The sequence below is a fragment of the Felis catus genome, chromosome B3 (assembly GCF_018350175.1).
Source record: "Felis catus isolate Fca126 chromosome B3, F.catus_Fca126_mat1.0, whole genome shotgun sequence".
NCBI classification, from domain to species: domain Eukaryota; kingdom Metazoa; phylum Chordata; class Mammalia; order Carnivora; family Felidae; genus Felis; species Felis catus.
In genome coordinates, this window is record NC_058373.1 from 125561147 (window position 1) to 125574368 (window position 13222).

General features: G+C 41.5%; 1 protein-coding gene across 6 annotated transcripts in view; it reads right to left on the bottom strand.

Moving 5' to 3' along the window:
• STON2 (stonin 2) overlaps positions 1-13222 on the bottom strand; it is a 144318-nt gene that overhangs the window by 74983 nt on the left and 56113 nt on the right. For all 6 annotated transcript variants that reach the window (XM_045060332.1, XM_045060334.1, XM_045060333.1 and 3 more), the window contains one exon: positions 8491-8688. In XM_045060332.1, coding sequence (XP_044916267.1) covers positions 8491-8688 — 198 coding nt within the window. The remainder of the gene's footprint in view (positions 1-8490; positions 8689-13222) is intronic.

Below are 13222 nucleotides of genomic sequence, written 5' to 3' on the forward strand. Positions count from 1 at the left end.
ATGATTGGGGTTCCATCCATTCTAAATACTAAATGTCTTTTGAATCTGTTCAGTTTCCTCTAATCTAATCCAGTCCCCTAGACCAGACCACCATATACGCCACCCAGATTACTGCAGTATGTTAGCACTACCAGTAATATAACCAATAACTACCATGATTCCCAAGGAGCAATGAGATGAGTGATCCTTTGAGATATCTGTCACAATGATAATGTGATATGGAAACACCTGTGATTTCTGTTGATGATTAAGTGGGAGGTACTTCTAGTACCACTGGGGTTTGTTGCCTGCATCCATAATTGAGGGAAATGCTCATTGTACTAACTTCCCTATAGGTGAAAGACAATAAATACCTATCCTCCAAATTCATGGCCCCTCTGGATTCTAAGTGGTCACAAATCCCCAATATTGATCACCTATTTAGAACTGAAAGAACAGAACATCTTAAACTCTGCCTTCTGGGACTGGGTACAGAGAAGTGGTCCTTCCAATGAGCTTAGCCACAAGAGGGATACAGCTGCAGAGTGTTGACAAGCCTCGGTGTCAATCTCAATTTTGTCACTTAACTAATGTGTGGCTCTGGGCATTGGTGTCCTCATCTATAAAAGGAAAATCATAAGACTGAAAAGAACACCACAGAAGATAATCAATAAAAGGCATTTCAGCTGTCACTTCCTCTTTAGGATTGACGCATTAGCAATTCTACAAATGACTTGTAGAATTTGATTGGAGACCACGTTTGTTTTTTTAATTTTTTTAAATGTCTATTTATTTTTGAAAGACAGAGAGACACAGAGTGCAAGCAGCGGAGGAACAGAGAGAGAGGGAGACACAGAATCTGAAGCAGGCTCCAAGCTCTGAGCTGTCAGTATAGAGCCCAACGCAGGGCTGGAAACTCACAGACCACAAGATCATGATCTGAGCCCAAGTTGGACCCCCAACTGACTGAGCCACCCAGGTGCCCCAGGAGGCCACAGTTTTTAAGTTAAGTGGTCCCACAATATCTAGTTTAGATTCTCTGTTTGGAACACAGCATCTTAAACTCTGCCACTCTTTCTCAGATTCTGCTCCACACATTTGGTTTAATAGCCACAATAACCTATTTCACTAGCACAGAAAAGCCTTCCCCAACTCGCCATCTTTGCACTGTGGTGACTAAATAGGGAAGAGACTGCACAAAGTATAAGACAGGTGAGATTCTGAGACACCCAACTTAGAGAGTACCCCCCACCATACCCACACACAACCATGTACATTAATTTTTAAAAAACATTTAAAAGGTTACAGCAATCCCCCAAAACAGAACAGGAAAAACAAAATGAATGGAGACCGCCAGAGAGCTGCCCAACATTTTTTGAAGACAGGGGAAAGAGGCGTCCTTCCACATGAGCTGATCCTACGTGTCCTCTTAATTCCTTCCCATCATGAAGCTACAGTTCAATTGGCGAACACACTTAGGCATAGGTAAATGGAGAGCAGGTCTGGGGAAAAGGGTCTCACAGACCCACATGAGAATAGTTGATTTCTTCCACAAAGATCCGCCGTATAATTTCAATGTGCCAGGCAGCATGCTGAAAATGTAAAATGAAGAACGTGGCGTGGTTCCTGCTTCCAAGAGGGCCTCAGTTGAGTGGGACCCCCAAACAAGTCATTGCTGTCCAATAAGATGAGCTCATAAGGCACATTTGCACTTACCTCCTGGGGAACGCATAGGAGGCAGCAACAGCTGTGCAAAAGGGTCTCTATAACCGCTTCTCACAACCCACTGCGTTCATAAACACTGGCCTCTCATGGCACCAGGCAGGTGAGCCCACAAGACAGAGTTGGGTTGAATTCCAGCACTACCTTTTTGAGTTGTATTAGTTCAGCCAAACCATTTAATCTCTTTAGCAATTGTTTCTGCATCCATAAAATGAGGGATCAATATCTATTTTTAAGATTGTGAAAATTAGAGATTGTGTGTGTGTGTGTGTGTGTGTGTGTGTGTGTGTGTTTAGCACATTCCTGGCACATAATCCATATTCCATAAATAGAAACTATTTTTAAAATTATGTATGAAAATCCTTTTAATGGCAAAGAATCTGTTTGCAGATTATTACATATAACTTACCTATTTCTGTAGTCATAACAACTGGCAAATACCAGTTTTACTCAATAAGCATTTGTGTTTCTGAGAAAACTTTGGAACCTCTCTGGAGAAACTTTCAAAGAAACCAGTCATTAGAGGTGTTTTTGCCTGTTTGTTTGTTTGTTTGTTTGTTTGTTTTAAGCACTGACTGAAATCCAAAATGCACAACTTAATAGGGACAAGAGTATCAAGGATCCTGGGGCACCCTAAAAACAGAAATGTGGCCAAATTTAGATACATTAATGAAAGAGAAAAATGATGTAATTTGTTTCTTAAAAACTATTCTACTGTTCTTTAATTTTGAGGAAGAGACTATTGTTCAGGAAGAATATGAATATTGATGAAATTTGTAGCTAGGCAAAATAATTTAAAAAACAAATTAATTCATTTTTGTCTTCGAGGAAAATATATTCAAGGCAAAAAAAAAATCATGAAATATGAACGTGTCTTGAGAACAATAAGAATCCCCCTGTTACCCCACCATGCATGATGATAATTACCGTTTCCCGGGAATCTGGACCCCCAATTCCGTTCTACTGCTCTACCAGCTGCAGCAGGATTAGGACAAAACTGACAACAGAGAAACATGTCACATCTTGCAAGGAGTCACGCACCCCTGATGATTCTCTCCCACCATCCTTAACTAACAACAACCAGAGAAACATTCTGAGCATCTAAAAAGTTCTTGTCACAAAAATTGAGATCTTAAGTCCATAGCTTTCTACCCAGCATAAACACTTATTTCTGAGACAAAGAGTCAAGAATCCCTGGAGATATTCTACTGCTCTGGCAGAATTCCACTTCGATCAGTTAAATGCAATGAATCAAGAACATATGGTCTACATTTGTTTTAAAACCCATGAGGGTTTAACACAAAGTCTGGCAAAATGTAGTCCTGGGTCTGTTGAATCTAGAATTGAAAAAAAAAAAAAATGGCCAAGAGGTGTAGCAGAGCATGAGACACAGCAGGGCTAACTTTGTAGATCCAGGGAAATTCATCAAAATATTTTTTTCCGGTTTCTCTGGTTTCCCAACACTTTAGCAATGGCATGAACTTCCAAGTTAAATTTGCCAATTTATGTTATGTACGGGTTTTACTGACCAGGTAGTCAGTATGGGCTAATGGAAGGCTAAATGTATTTTTATATGTACATAAATATATGTGTATATGTATGTATACAAAAATATATATATAAAGTATACCTATATACACACATATATACATTTGCAGAACTTCTCAAAGTCTTTCATAACCTAATACTTGCTAGTACTCTCCAACAAAGAGGGCAAAGCATGATCTAACATACTGGCCCCCGGCATCTTGGCTTTTCTTGAACTGCTGCATGGAACACACTTGAGGGAAATGCTGGACTCCTAAACCCAAATGGGACACGGATGTCTGGGAGGCAGATGACCCTCCCCACCTGCAATCTCCGTTCATTCAAGGACCCACTCAACTGACAATCATTAAACACCTGCTGTGTGCTCTATCCAGTCTTGACATTCCTCAGTTGGCATATATGCCTGAGCGTTCTAATCCTACACTTAAACTCTGCACTTACCTGATAGGTAAAAGAAAATCAGAATGGAAGCCCACCACCTAAACAACAGCTTGTGCTACTGCAAACATTTCTGTGTTTTCTCTTTCCTGGTTGCAATGGACTTCCAAGGCAGAAGGCTTATTTTTATTCCCTCGACACTCTTCCTGTTTATCATCCCATGTAAAATTAGTGGCATTACAGAGCTCTGCTGACTGGTGAAGATGACAGGGCATGCCTGTTATCTAGGGAAAGGGGGTCCCCTCGGGAAGTAGGGGGTGAGAGAGGAAACAAGTGTTAATAAAGCTCTTGCCTGTTCTCAGCTCTCCCATCATTTGCTCTGGATAGCTGCATCCCCGAACAAATATCAGCATACCCTGTGATGTAACCAAGGTGAGGGGATTTGTTTGCCTTCCTCCTCCTAATTACCCCCTTGGTGAGAAAATGAGAAGAAAGTGTAGGCTGATCACAGAGTCTCTCCTTCCACAATTGTGCTGGGAATCAGGATTGCCCTGCAGGGCTGCCGGATCCCTGCAGAAGTCCTGCCACAGAAGACAGGGAGGAGTCTGCGGCTTGCTGCAGCTCAGCATGGAGCAGTGGGGCCAAGGGACACAGGCTGGACCCGGGCCCCCATAACCCCCTGCACACATAAGATGAATCACAGAGTTTCACACTCACACAGCATGCTGCCAGGGAAAGCCCGGGCCAGCTAGGCTGAGGGGTCTCCTGATGGAGGCTGCAATTCTTCACCCTCTACCTCCCTCTGCAGTGCTAAAAGGCATGGGGCAGGGGAGGCAGATAAATACCTCAAGTCTCCCCAAGGCAGTTCCTCCCAAGGACCCTCAAGGCCTCGGTACAGAAACTAACCACACTGAACTTCCCACAGCACCTGTCTGCATGCACCCATGGCTCACTTCGGAGGACTGCAAAACCCTCCTCAGGTCTCATCCCACCACGTACACAGTTTACCGTCCTCTTTAGGGCAGTAAAGGAGTAGGCAGAAATTATCCTTATTTCCCATATCAGAGGGAAATGAGACACAGAGCTATGGAATCAGGATTTTATTTTGTGAATTCCTACTGTACTTTGCACCGTACGAAGCACCTTCACACACACCCTGTTGCCCAGCCTGGGCACGGACCCTCTGCCCCACTTCCCAGATGAGGAACGACAGTTCCGGGGAGAGGGCTGTGCCCAGAAATATGGACAGATGAGGATCTGCTCCATGGCCTCACGATGATTTCGTTTATCCTGACCGAACGATCCAGCCTCCAAGTAGAGCCTTCCAAGAGTTGGCCACAGACACAGCCCTGGTGCCAGGTGGTGGGAAGGTAGTCAGTACAGAATAATAATCAGCACAGATCTCTTGGAAGCTCTCAATAGCTCAAATGAAAGCATTTATAACTTCTCTACGACTGAAGTAGAAAGATAAATGTCACAGGGTTAGAAATATTTGGTCACTCTCCTAAACCTTGTATTTACTTATCCAGGAAGAGTTAAAGGCTTTTCAAAGCCAGAACTCTAACATGACTACACAAGTCAGGATGTTCAGAAAGAGGCTCATGGAGGTCTTATATCTGGGGCTGTATCCAGAGGCGGTCCACACAGCCTAGGCCGCTCACCACCCTGCCTTTCATTTTTCCAGGGCCCAAAGGGACACTGCTTGCCACTTTTGGGCCTAGAAGAATAGGCGGGTGAAGAGGGAAGGGAGGTGGCTCTACCCTACACAGATGGAGGCATTCCTCTGGGCCAACCTGGACCCTTGGCTGATTACTAAAGAATGAGGAGATTTCTTTTCAAAATGGAGTGTCCGGAAACGTGTTTACATAACACCATACTGTGGGCACATAGCAGTTATCTATCAGCACTCATATCTGTTAAGGGAACATGAACTGTTTCCTCAGACTCCACCTACTATACACCTTATTTAAAAACCTTTTGATTCTATTTACGTTAAACATAAACCCACGGTAAAATATGTTATATATTCATACGCATCCTCTACCCTATCTGTATAGAAGGTCTGGAGGGTAACTTAGCAAAATGATAAACATGATGACTCTGGGGCACCACTAGGTTTGAGAACCATGGGGAAAGGCTTTGGAACTTTGGTTGAAATCCAGGCACATCCATTTCTTAGTAGTACTGTCTCAGACAAGCATCTTAACCTCCCAGACTCAGGGTCAACTAGGAAATGAGGAGAAAGATTCCTCCCTCTCAGGACTGTTGTAAAGGCCAGAGATGATACACATCATGTACTGGCACACAGCACATGCTGTGTGCTGGCTATGATTATGATTGCTTCTGTAAAAAAGGATGGTTGCCAAAAGGCCACACCTCTAGCCTCCTGTAACTACAGAAACTATCTCGTGCTGAAGGAGAGATGTAGGAGCATCGCTCATCATTCTACAGCCCTAGTTTTGCCTTCGCTTCTCCAGAGTGATCCTGGACTCCAGGCCACTGAATTCCTGGTGGAGATGAAAGTGTGTTGGCTATTCTCCACATGCTTCACCCGCACCATCACCCCAAATCCATTCTCCCACCCTTCTCCACAGCTCTATGCCCTGGGGGCTGATCTCTGTGGGTTGCCTCACCAGGGCCCTGTGCCCTTTGACTTCCAGCTGGGATCTGCCAGTGGGAAGCACGAGCACAAGATCTGGGCATTTATTCCCCCCTACTCCCCACTTCACCAAATCTCTGGCAGTGGCTCTGTCCTTCATACAGCCACAGCACCTGTTGGCCAGCCCCTCTTCCCATGATTCTAGCTCTTGCTGCCTCTGTAAGAGTCGTTTCATTAAACCCTCTTCAAATAAAACCTTTTTGAGGATACCATCTGCCACCTGCCAGGACCCTGATCAAAACAATGAGAGAAGAGGTTTTCTCAGTGGGAATTGTAATACTGTTAGCATGGCTTCAGAAAAGGGAGATACTGAAAACAATTATACGCTTTGGAGACAGATTAATAATGTCCAGTTCCGACTAGAACTCTGATTTTCATCACTAGAACCTTTAGGAATTAAAGCAATTTTCATCTAAGCAGAGAGTCCACTGAAAAAAACCAACCTGAGCCTAGAGGTCCTGACTTTCACACTGTGACGGGCCCTCTTCCACCTCTCTGAAACAGTAAGAACCCTGGGGCGAGAGAGGGGAAAACAACCAGATCCTTGCTGATCACTTATTCTGTGGCCAGCATCATATAAGTTGCTGTATATAAACTGTCTCACGGGGCGCCTGGGTGGCGCAGTCGATTAAGCATCCGACTGCAGCCAGGTCACGATCTCGCAGTCCGTGAGTTCGAGCCCCGCATCAGGCTCTGGGCTGATGGCTCAGAGCCTGGAGCCTGTTTCCGATTCTGTGTCTCCCTCTCTCTCTGCCCCGCCCCCGTTCATGCTCTGTCTCTCTCTGTCCCCCAAAAAAATAAACGTTGAAGAAAAAAAAAAATTTTAAACTGTCTCACTTGGAGCTATTAACAACTTGGTAAGGTAAGTACTACTATTATCTCCATTTTCCAGGTGAGGGAACTGAATCAAAAAGACATTAAGGATCTTGCCCAAAGTCACACAGCTGGTACATGGAAGAATGAGGATCTGAGCAGTCTAACCCCAGAGTCTGAGTACTCCTGACCAATGTGTTTGTTCTATGTGTCCTCTATGGGAAGGCTGGTGGTTGAGGGCGAGGAGGCGAAGGAAGGGGTGAGTACAGCCTCTTTTCCTAATTGCCTTGGCTTCTGATGGTGCCTTCCCAACATGAAACTTTCCCCACAGTGGAGATGGGCTTGTCACAGTTCAGCCACTGACCGTGATCCTCAGCCATAGAGATTAAACAGAACGGAGAGGGTGTAAAAACAAAATGCTATAAAGAACTGGGGCTCGTGAAGGCAGACTATGATAAACTAGGATTCTTTGCAATACTATCAAATACCAAACCAAATCCTGTCTGAACCCTTTAGTCTGCAAGAAATCTCTCTCTCCATGTGTAGAATCCTCCAATAACATATAGCACAAGGACGAATGTTACCCAAATTTGAAAAATGATCCAGAGACAAATTCCTAAACAATGTTTTTGAGAAAAACAAAATTATTGGATACACCTGGAAAATTTATCCACAGAGAAATTATTAGTAACTTTATTACTTTCAAAGGAAAATAAACCCTTGGGCCAAATAAACAAAACACCAAGAATGCACTACATCTATCCAATGCCATTCTAAACCTAACCCAGATACAGTGCTTATTAATAGGCCCTTATTTCACCTGCTAAGCCAGGCAGCATCCTTCCTACACCTCTTAGAAATTTAATAAATGAGAGCACAGGATGTTACAGACTGATGTATATAGCTCAATTCAAGCACAAAAGAAAAAATATAACTGCAAAATGATTTGTGGTCTGGACACAGTGGCTGAGTCCTGACTCATTCCACTTGACATAACATTTGCTTTTTCTCTGCTCAAATCTACCTCCCTCTTGCTGAAAACGAAAGATGCATGGGTGGCTGGGTGAAAGATTCAGCCTTGTGCATACTATGTATAGTTCAGTCATCCAAGGAGAAAATAAATTGACAAGGAACAGTACTTGTACCGAATAGTAGAAAATAACACATTAAGATATATTGTCAAATGGTTTCCCAGTATTAACATCCTGCCAACTAATCAGCCAATCTGTGTACGTGTTTTTTCCCAATGCAATTTTGAACCACTCTATCCTAGCTTTTTGACTGTAGGACTACTACATCTGAACTCATTCTGCAAACAAAGCTGCAGAGATTTTAGGAGTGGCAACAGGTCACCAAAAGTGATCTTCAAAGCCCTGTGGGCTCCATCTTACCAGTCGAGTCAGCCTGAGAAGCCCTGCTACTCATCTGTTCCTCCGCATTGATAAGCTGCAGGTCGGTGTATGAGGGATCAAAACTAGGACTACTGGTGTCTTCAGAATGTGTGGTCCAGCTGCTCTCAGAGGTCAGAGGGCATCTCCTCAAGGAGTCGAAGGAAGGGCACGTCCAGCAGGGCATGGTCAATGGTATGGCTGGGGACAGACCAAAAGCAGACAATATAAATTGGTTGTGCTCGTTGATCTTTAGTGCTTGTCTTACCTTGATGGTGCTCAGGTCCTACGAAATCTCAACAGCCATACAAGGGAAGGAAATGATGGAAATATCACTTATGACAGGGCAAAATAACTGACTGAGCCCCCACATTGTAAGTCCGTATCAAAACCAGTACCACAAATAAGGGCTCTCATGACTCTCAAATCAAAGAAAATCTCACTAAAGAAAAGTAGTGATTTTCGGCTCTACTTTTATTTCTAAACTTAGATTTGTTTCATTCAAACGAAAACTTCATGAATCCATTTTTAGTGGTATGCCAACTTCCCAAAATATACTGCAAAATTACAGCTAGGTTAGGTTAATGGCTAAGAGAAGATAGGTGAATATATATGTACTCGCATAGGAAGGTGATATGCCTCTGGAGTCTCACTGTAACTGGAGATTCTGCAGACAGTTACATATACAAATTGAGATTTCCTGGGGCTGCTGATCTGCAATATAATGAACAAACTTCAAGGGAGGAATGCACAGGGCTTGACTTTATCTCCTGAACGCTGAGCAGCAAACTCAGCCTTTCAAAACCACTTTGGAAAGTTTCTTTTTTTAAAATGAAGTTTTCTAATGTTTATTTGTCTTCAGTTAATTGCCTACCACACGGTTTCTCCATGGAATTGCATGAGAATCTTACTGCAAATTAATTGATAAGTACTAAAAACAAGTGCTGAAAGCGGTGTGGACAGGGAAGGAAAAACAAAAGAAAAAGAACTAGCATTTCTTGAGTACTCATGAAATGTCAGACACTTATACAAATGTTACTTCACTTCACTATCAATCCTGAGAGACAGGCACTGGTCTCATCTGACACAAGGGGAAACCACCTCAAAAGAGGTTAAAGAGCTCGTTCAAGAAGGGTCAGTTCTCCTACGGGTGTCTGGGTGGCTCAGGTGGTTGAGCGTCTAACTCCTGCTCTCTGCTCAGGCCATGACCTCATGGTTTGTGGGTTCAGACCATGCGTGGAGTTCTGCGCTGGCAGCTCGAAGCCTGTTGGGATTCTCTCTCCCTCTTTCTCTCTCTCTCCCTCTGCCCTTGCCCTGCGCACATGCATGTGCTCTTTCTCTCAAAATTAATAAACTACAATAAAAATTTTAAAAACAGTCAGTTCTCCTAGCTAGAGAATCAAAATTACTGAGAGTTGGGTTCAGAGAAATTTGGGTAAAGAGAAAATTGAGATTTAGGAGGGAAAAAAATAATAAATAGCAATATATGTGACATAGAACAAATATGAAACCACGGAGAATTTTCATTCCATATTCTCTTAGACATTTATAAGACATGAAGGTCTTTTCTCTGTCTGGAGTGCTCATGGCTCACACCCCCTATTCTTTAAAAATATTACCCTCCCAGTAAGGTATTCCTGAGCTATTCTCTCCAAAAATGCAAAGTCCCTTCTCTCCTTCATTTCTCCTTAGTATTATCACCATCTAATGTACTACATAATGCAGGGTCTTCCCCACTAGAATCCAAGCTTCTTGGGGATGGGGTTGGGGCGGCAGGGATTTTGGTCCATTTTACTCACTTCTGCATCCCCATTCCTAGAATACTGTCTGGTGTGAATAGGTACTCAATATTTTTGGTTTTATCAACAGAAGCACCAGAAACATTCCTAACAGTCTATGAGAAGCACTCATAACAGTCTATGCTAAGTACAGACTGTTAAAACTAAACTTGTACCTATAAAACTCCTACACAAACATAGAAAAAAATCAAACTGATAAAGAAGAACAAAATAAACAAACAGCCCAAAGCAAAACTGAACTTGTAAAGGCTTATTATAGGACTGCCATTTCCTACAATATAATGGATTAGACACCTTACTGTGGAAAAAAATTAAATAAAACGTAATAACATTATTTAAAATATATTAGAGGGTGAGCAAGAAAGAATTATCAGAGGCCAAGTTCAAGCTGGAATCCAGAATGGTAAACAGAGCACTCATCCTGATTTTCAGACCCCGAGGCTTTTGAACAAACCAAGGAGACTTCTGAGTTTGAGTTTTTTAAAGGTCTTGTGAAGAAGGCAAAGAAGGAAAACAACCTAGGGCTAACCCAAGATGGGAAATCTGACAGAAGATGTGATGCCTGAAGCTTGAATTCCTAAAGGGCTCAATTAAAGGGTAAATTAGCAATAAGCCCCACCCCCAAGCTAAGGACAGCAAGGAAAATTGTCTGCCTTAAGCCTGGGTGCAGGGTAGAGAAAAGAAATCTCCTAAGAATTTATAACTATAAGCTGTCCCACATAGGGGCTTACGGCTGAAACTACTTGTGTGGTCTGAAAACCTTCCAGTCTGAGAACATAGCTGAAGTATTTCCAGGTTGGTAGTGGCCTCGGGCACCTGGGAAAAGCAAATACTAATCCTTTCTGGAGGAAGATACCTCAAAGCCAGCCTTCCCAGACAGAATGTTCCTTAGTTACACATGGTAATAAAATAAAAAATAAAAATAAATAAACCATGAAATACATAAGAAATCAAGTTACCATAAACACAAACCAGAGCCAGCAAGGGGGCCAGGGATGGGGGGAAGCCAGAATCAGACCTGCAAAGAATTCAGACACTAGAATTATTTAGCAGGAAATATAAGTATGTTTAATATGTTTAAGGAAACAAGAAAATACGAAAGAAAATGAAAATATTAGAAAAGAAGACACAGAATTGAAAAAGAACTGAATGAGCTTCTGGAGAAGAAAACTACTACCGTAAATACAAAATTATCTAGATAGCATAGAGAGACAGAGATGAAAACATGAGAGATTAAAACACATGGGAGGGGCGCCCGGCTTAGATGGTAGAACGTGCAACTCTTGATCTTCAGGTTGTGAGTTTGAGCCCCATGTTGGACAGAGTGGTAAAAGCTCATAGGTAACTATCTAACCTGAATTCCTAAGGAGAAGAGGGAGAGAATGAGAGACAATATTAAAAAAAAAAAAACAAAAAAAACAAAACAAAACAAAAAAAACACTGGCTGAGAATTTCCAGAATTTATGAAAGATTTCTTCATCAGATTAGAAATCTCATGGTATCTCAAGCAGGGTAACCAAAAATAACTGTGCAAATAGACATCGAAATTATACAAGACCAACAACAAAGAGAAGATCTTAAATAAGACTACTTTCAAAGGAATGATGATTAGACTGACTACCATCTTCTCAACAAGAGAAGCCAATGCTTCAATAAGCTGACAGAAAATGACCAAATAGGACTGTTTATTCAGTGAGGAGATGTTCAGAGAGCAAGGGAAAAATAAAGACAATTTAGACAAACAAAAACTACAAACTACAATTAATGTAAAAGAAGGAAAGACAAGAAAAATAAACATGATTATAGAAATAAACTATATCAGTACTTGATAATAAACATAAATGGACTAAAATTTCCAGTTAAAAAAAAAAGACTATCAAACTGAAAAATCAAATGAAATCCAACATGCTGTTCACAAAAGACACATCTAAAATACAAAGATTTGGAGCACCTGGGTGGCTCAGCCGGTTACGTGTCTGACTCTTGATTTCGGCTTAGTCATGATCTCGCAGTTCATGAGTTCAGGCCCCACATAAGACTCTGCTGACAGTGTGGAGCATACTTAGGATTCTCTGTCTCCTCTCTTTCAGCCCCTCCCCCACTCATGCTCACTCTCTCTCAACAATAAATAAACTTTAAAAAAATACGAAGATTCAACAATGATAAAAGTAAAGGGATAAAAAATCCATATAAGACAAAATATTAATGAAAAAAAACCCCTGATATATTGTTGCCTATAAATAGACTTTAAAGTAAAAGCATTATTAGAAAGAGTTACAACAAAATTACTATATGTTTTAATTCATCAGAAATATATGATAATAATAATTCTAAGTTGGTATATATTTAATAACTTAGCCTCAAAATTATTAATACAAAAACTGACAGAAGTGCAGAAAGCAAGAACTGTCCATCATCATAATGGGAGATTTTTAATTACACCTCTCTCAGTAAGTGATAGATCAAAGAGGGAGAAGAATTACCAAGGAAACAGAAGATATAAACAACAAATGAACAAGCTGATCTAATGGTCATACATAGACCAACAGGTGAAGAATGCATATTCTTCATAATCCACACCTAAAACTCTTATGGCAAGTGACCAGATGCTAGGACACGAAGCAGGTTTTAACAAATACCAAAAAACTGGTATCAAATAGACCATGAACACTGATCACAATACAATGATGTCTCTAGTTATCCAAACCAGTTATCTAGATATAACTAGCATCTACTTACCAAAACTAGATAGAAGACAATTTGAAAAATTTAGAAACTAAGAAACATACTTTTAAATGAATTGTTGGTCAAAGAAGAAATATTAATGAATATTAGAAAATATCCAGAACCAAACAAAAATGAAAATAGTATATGTAAAAACTTTAAGAATACAGGTAAGCAGGGGTGCCTAGGTGGCTCATTTGGTTAAGTGTCTG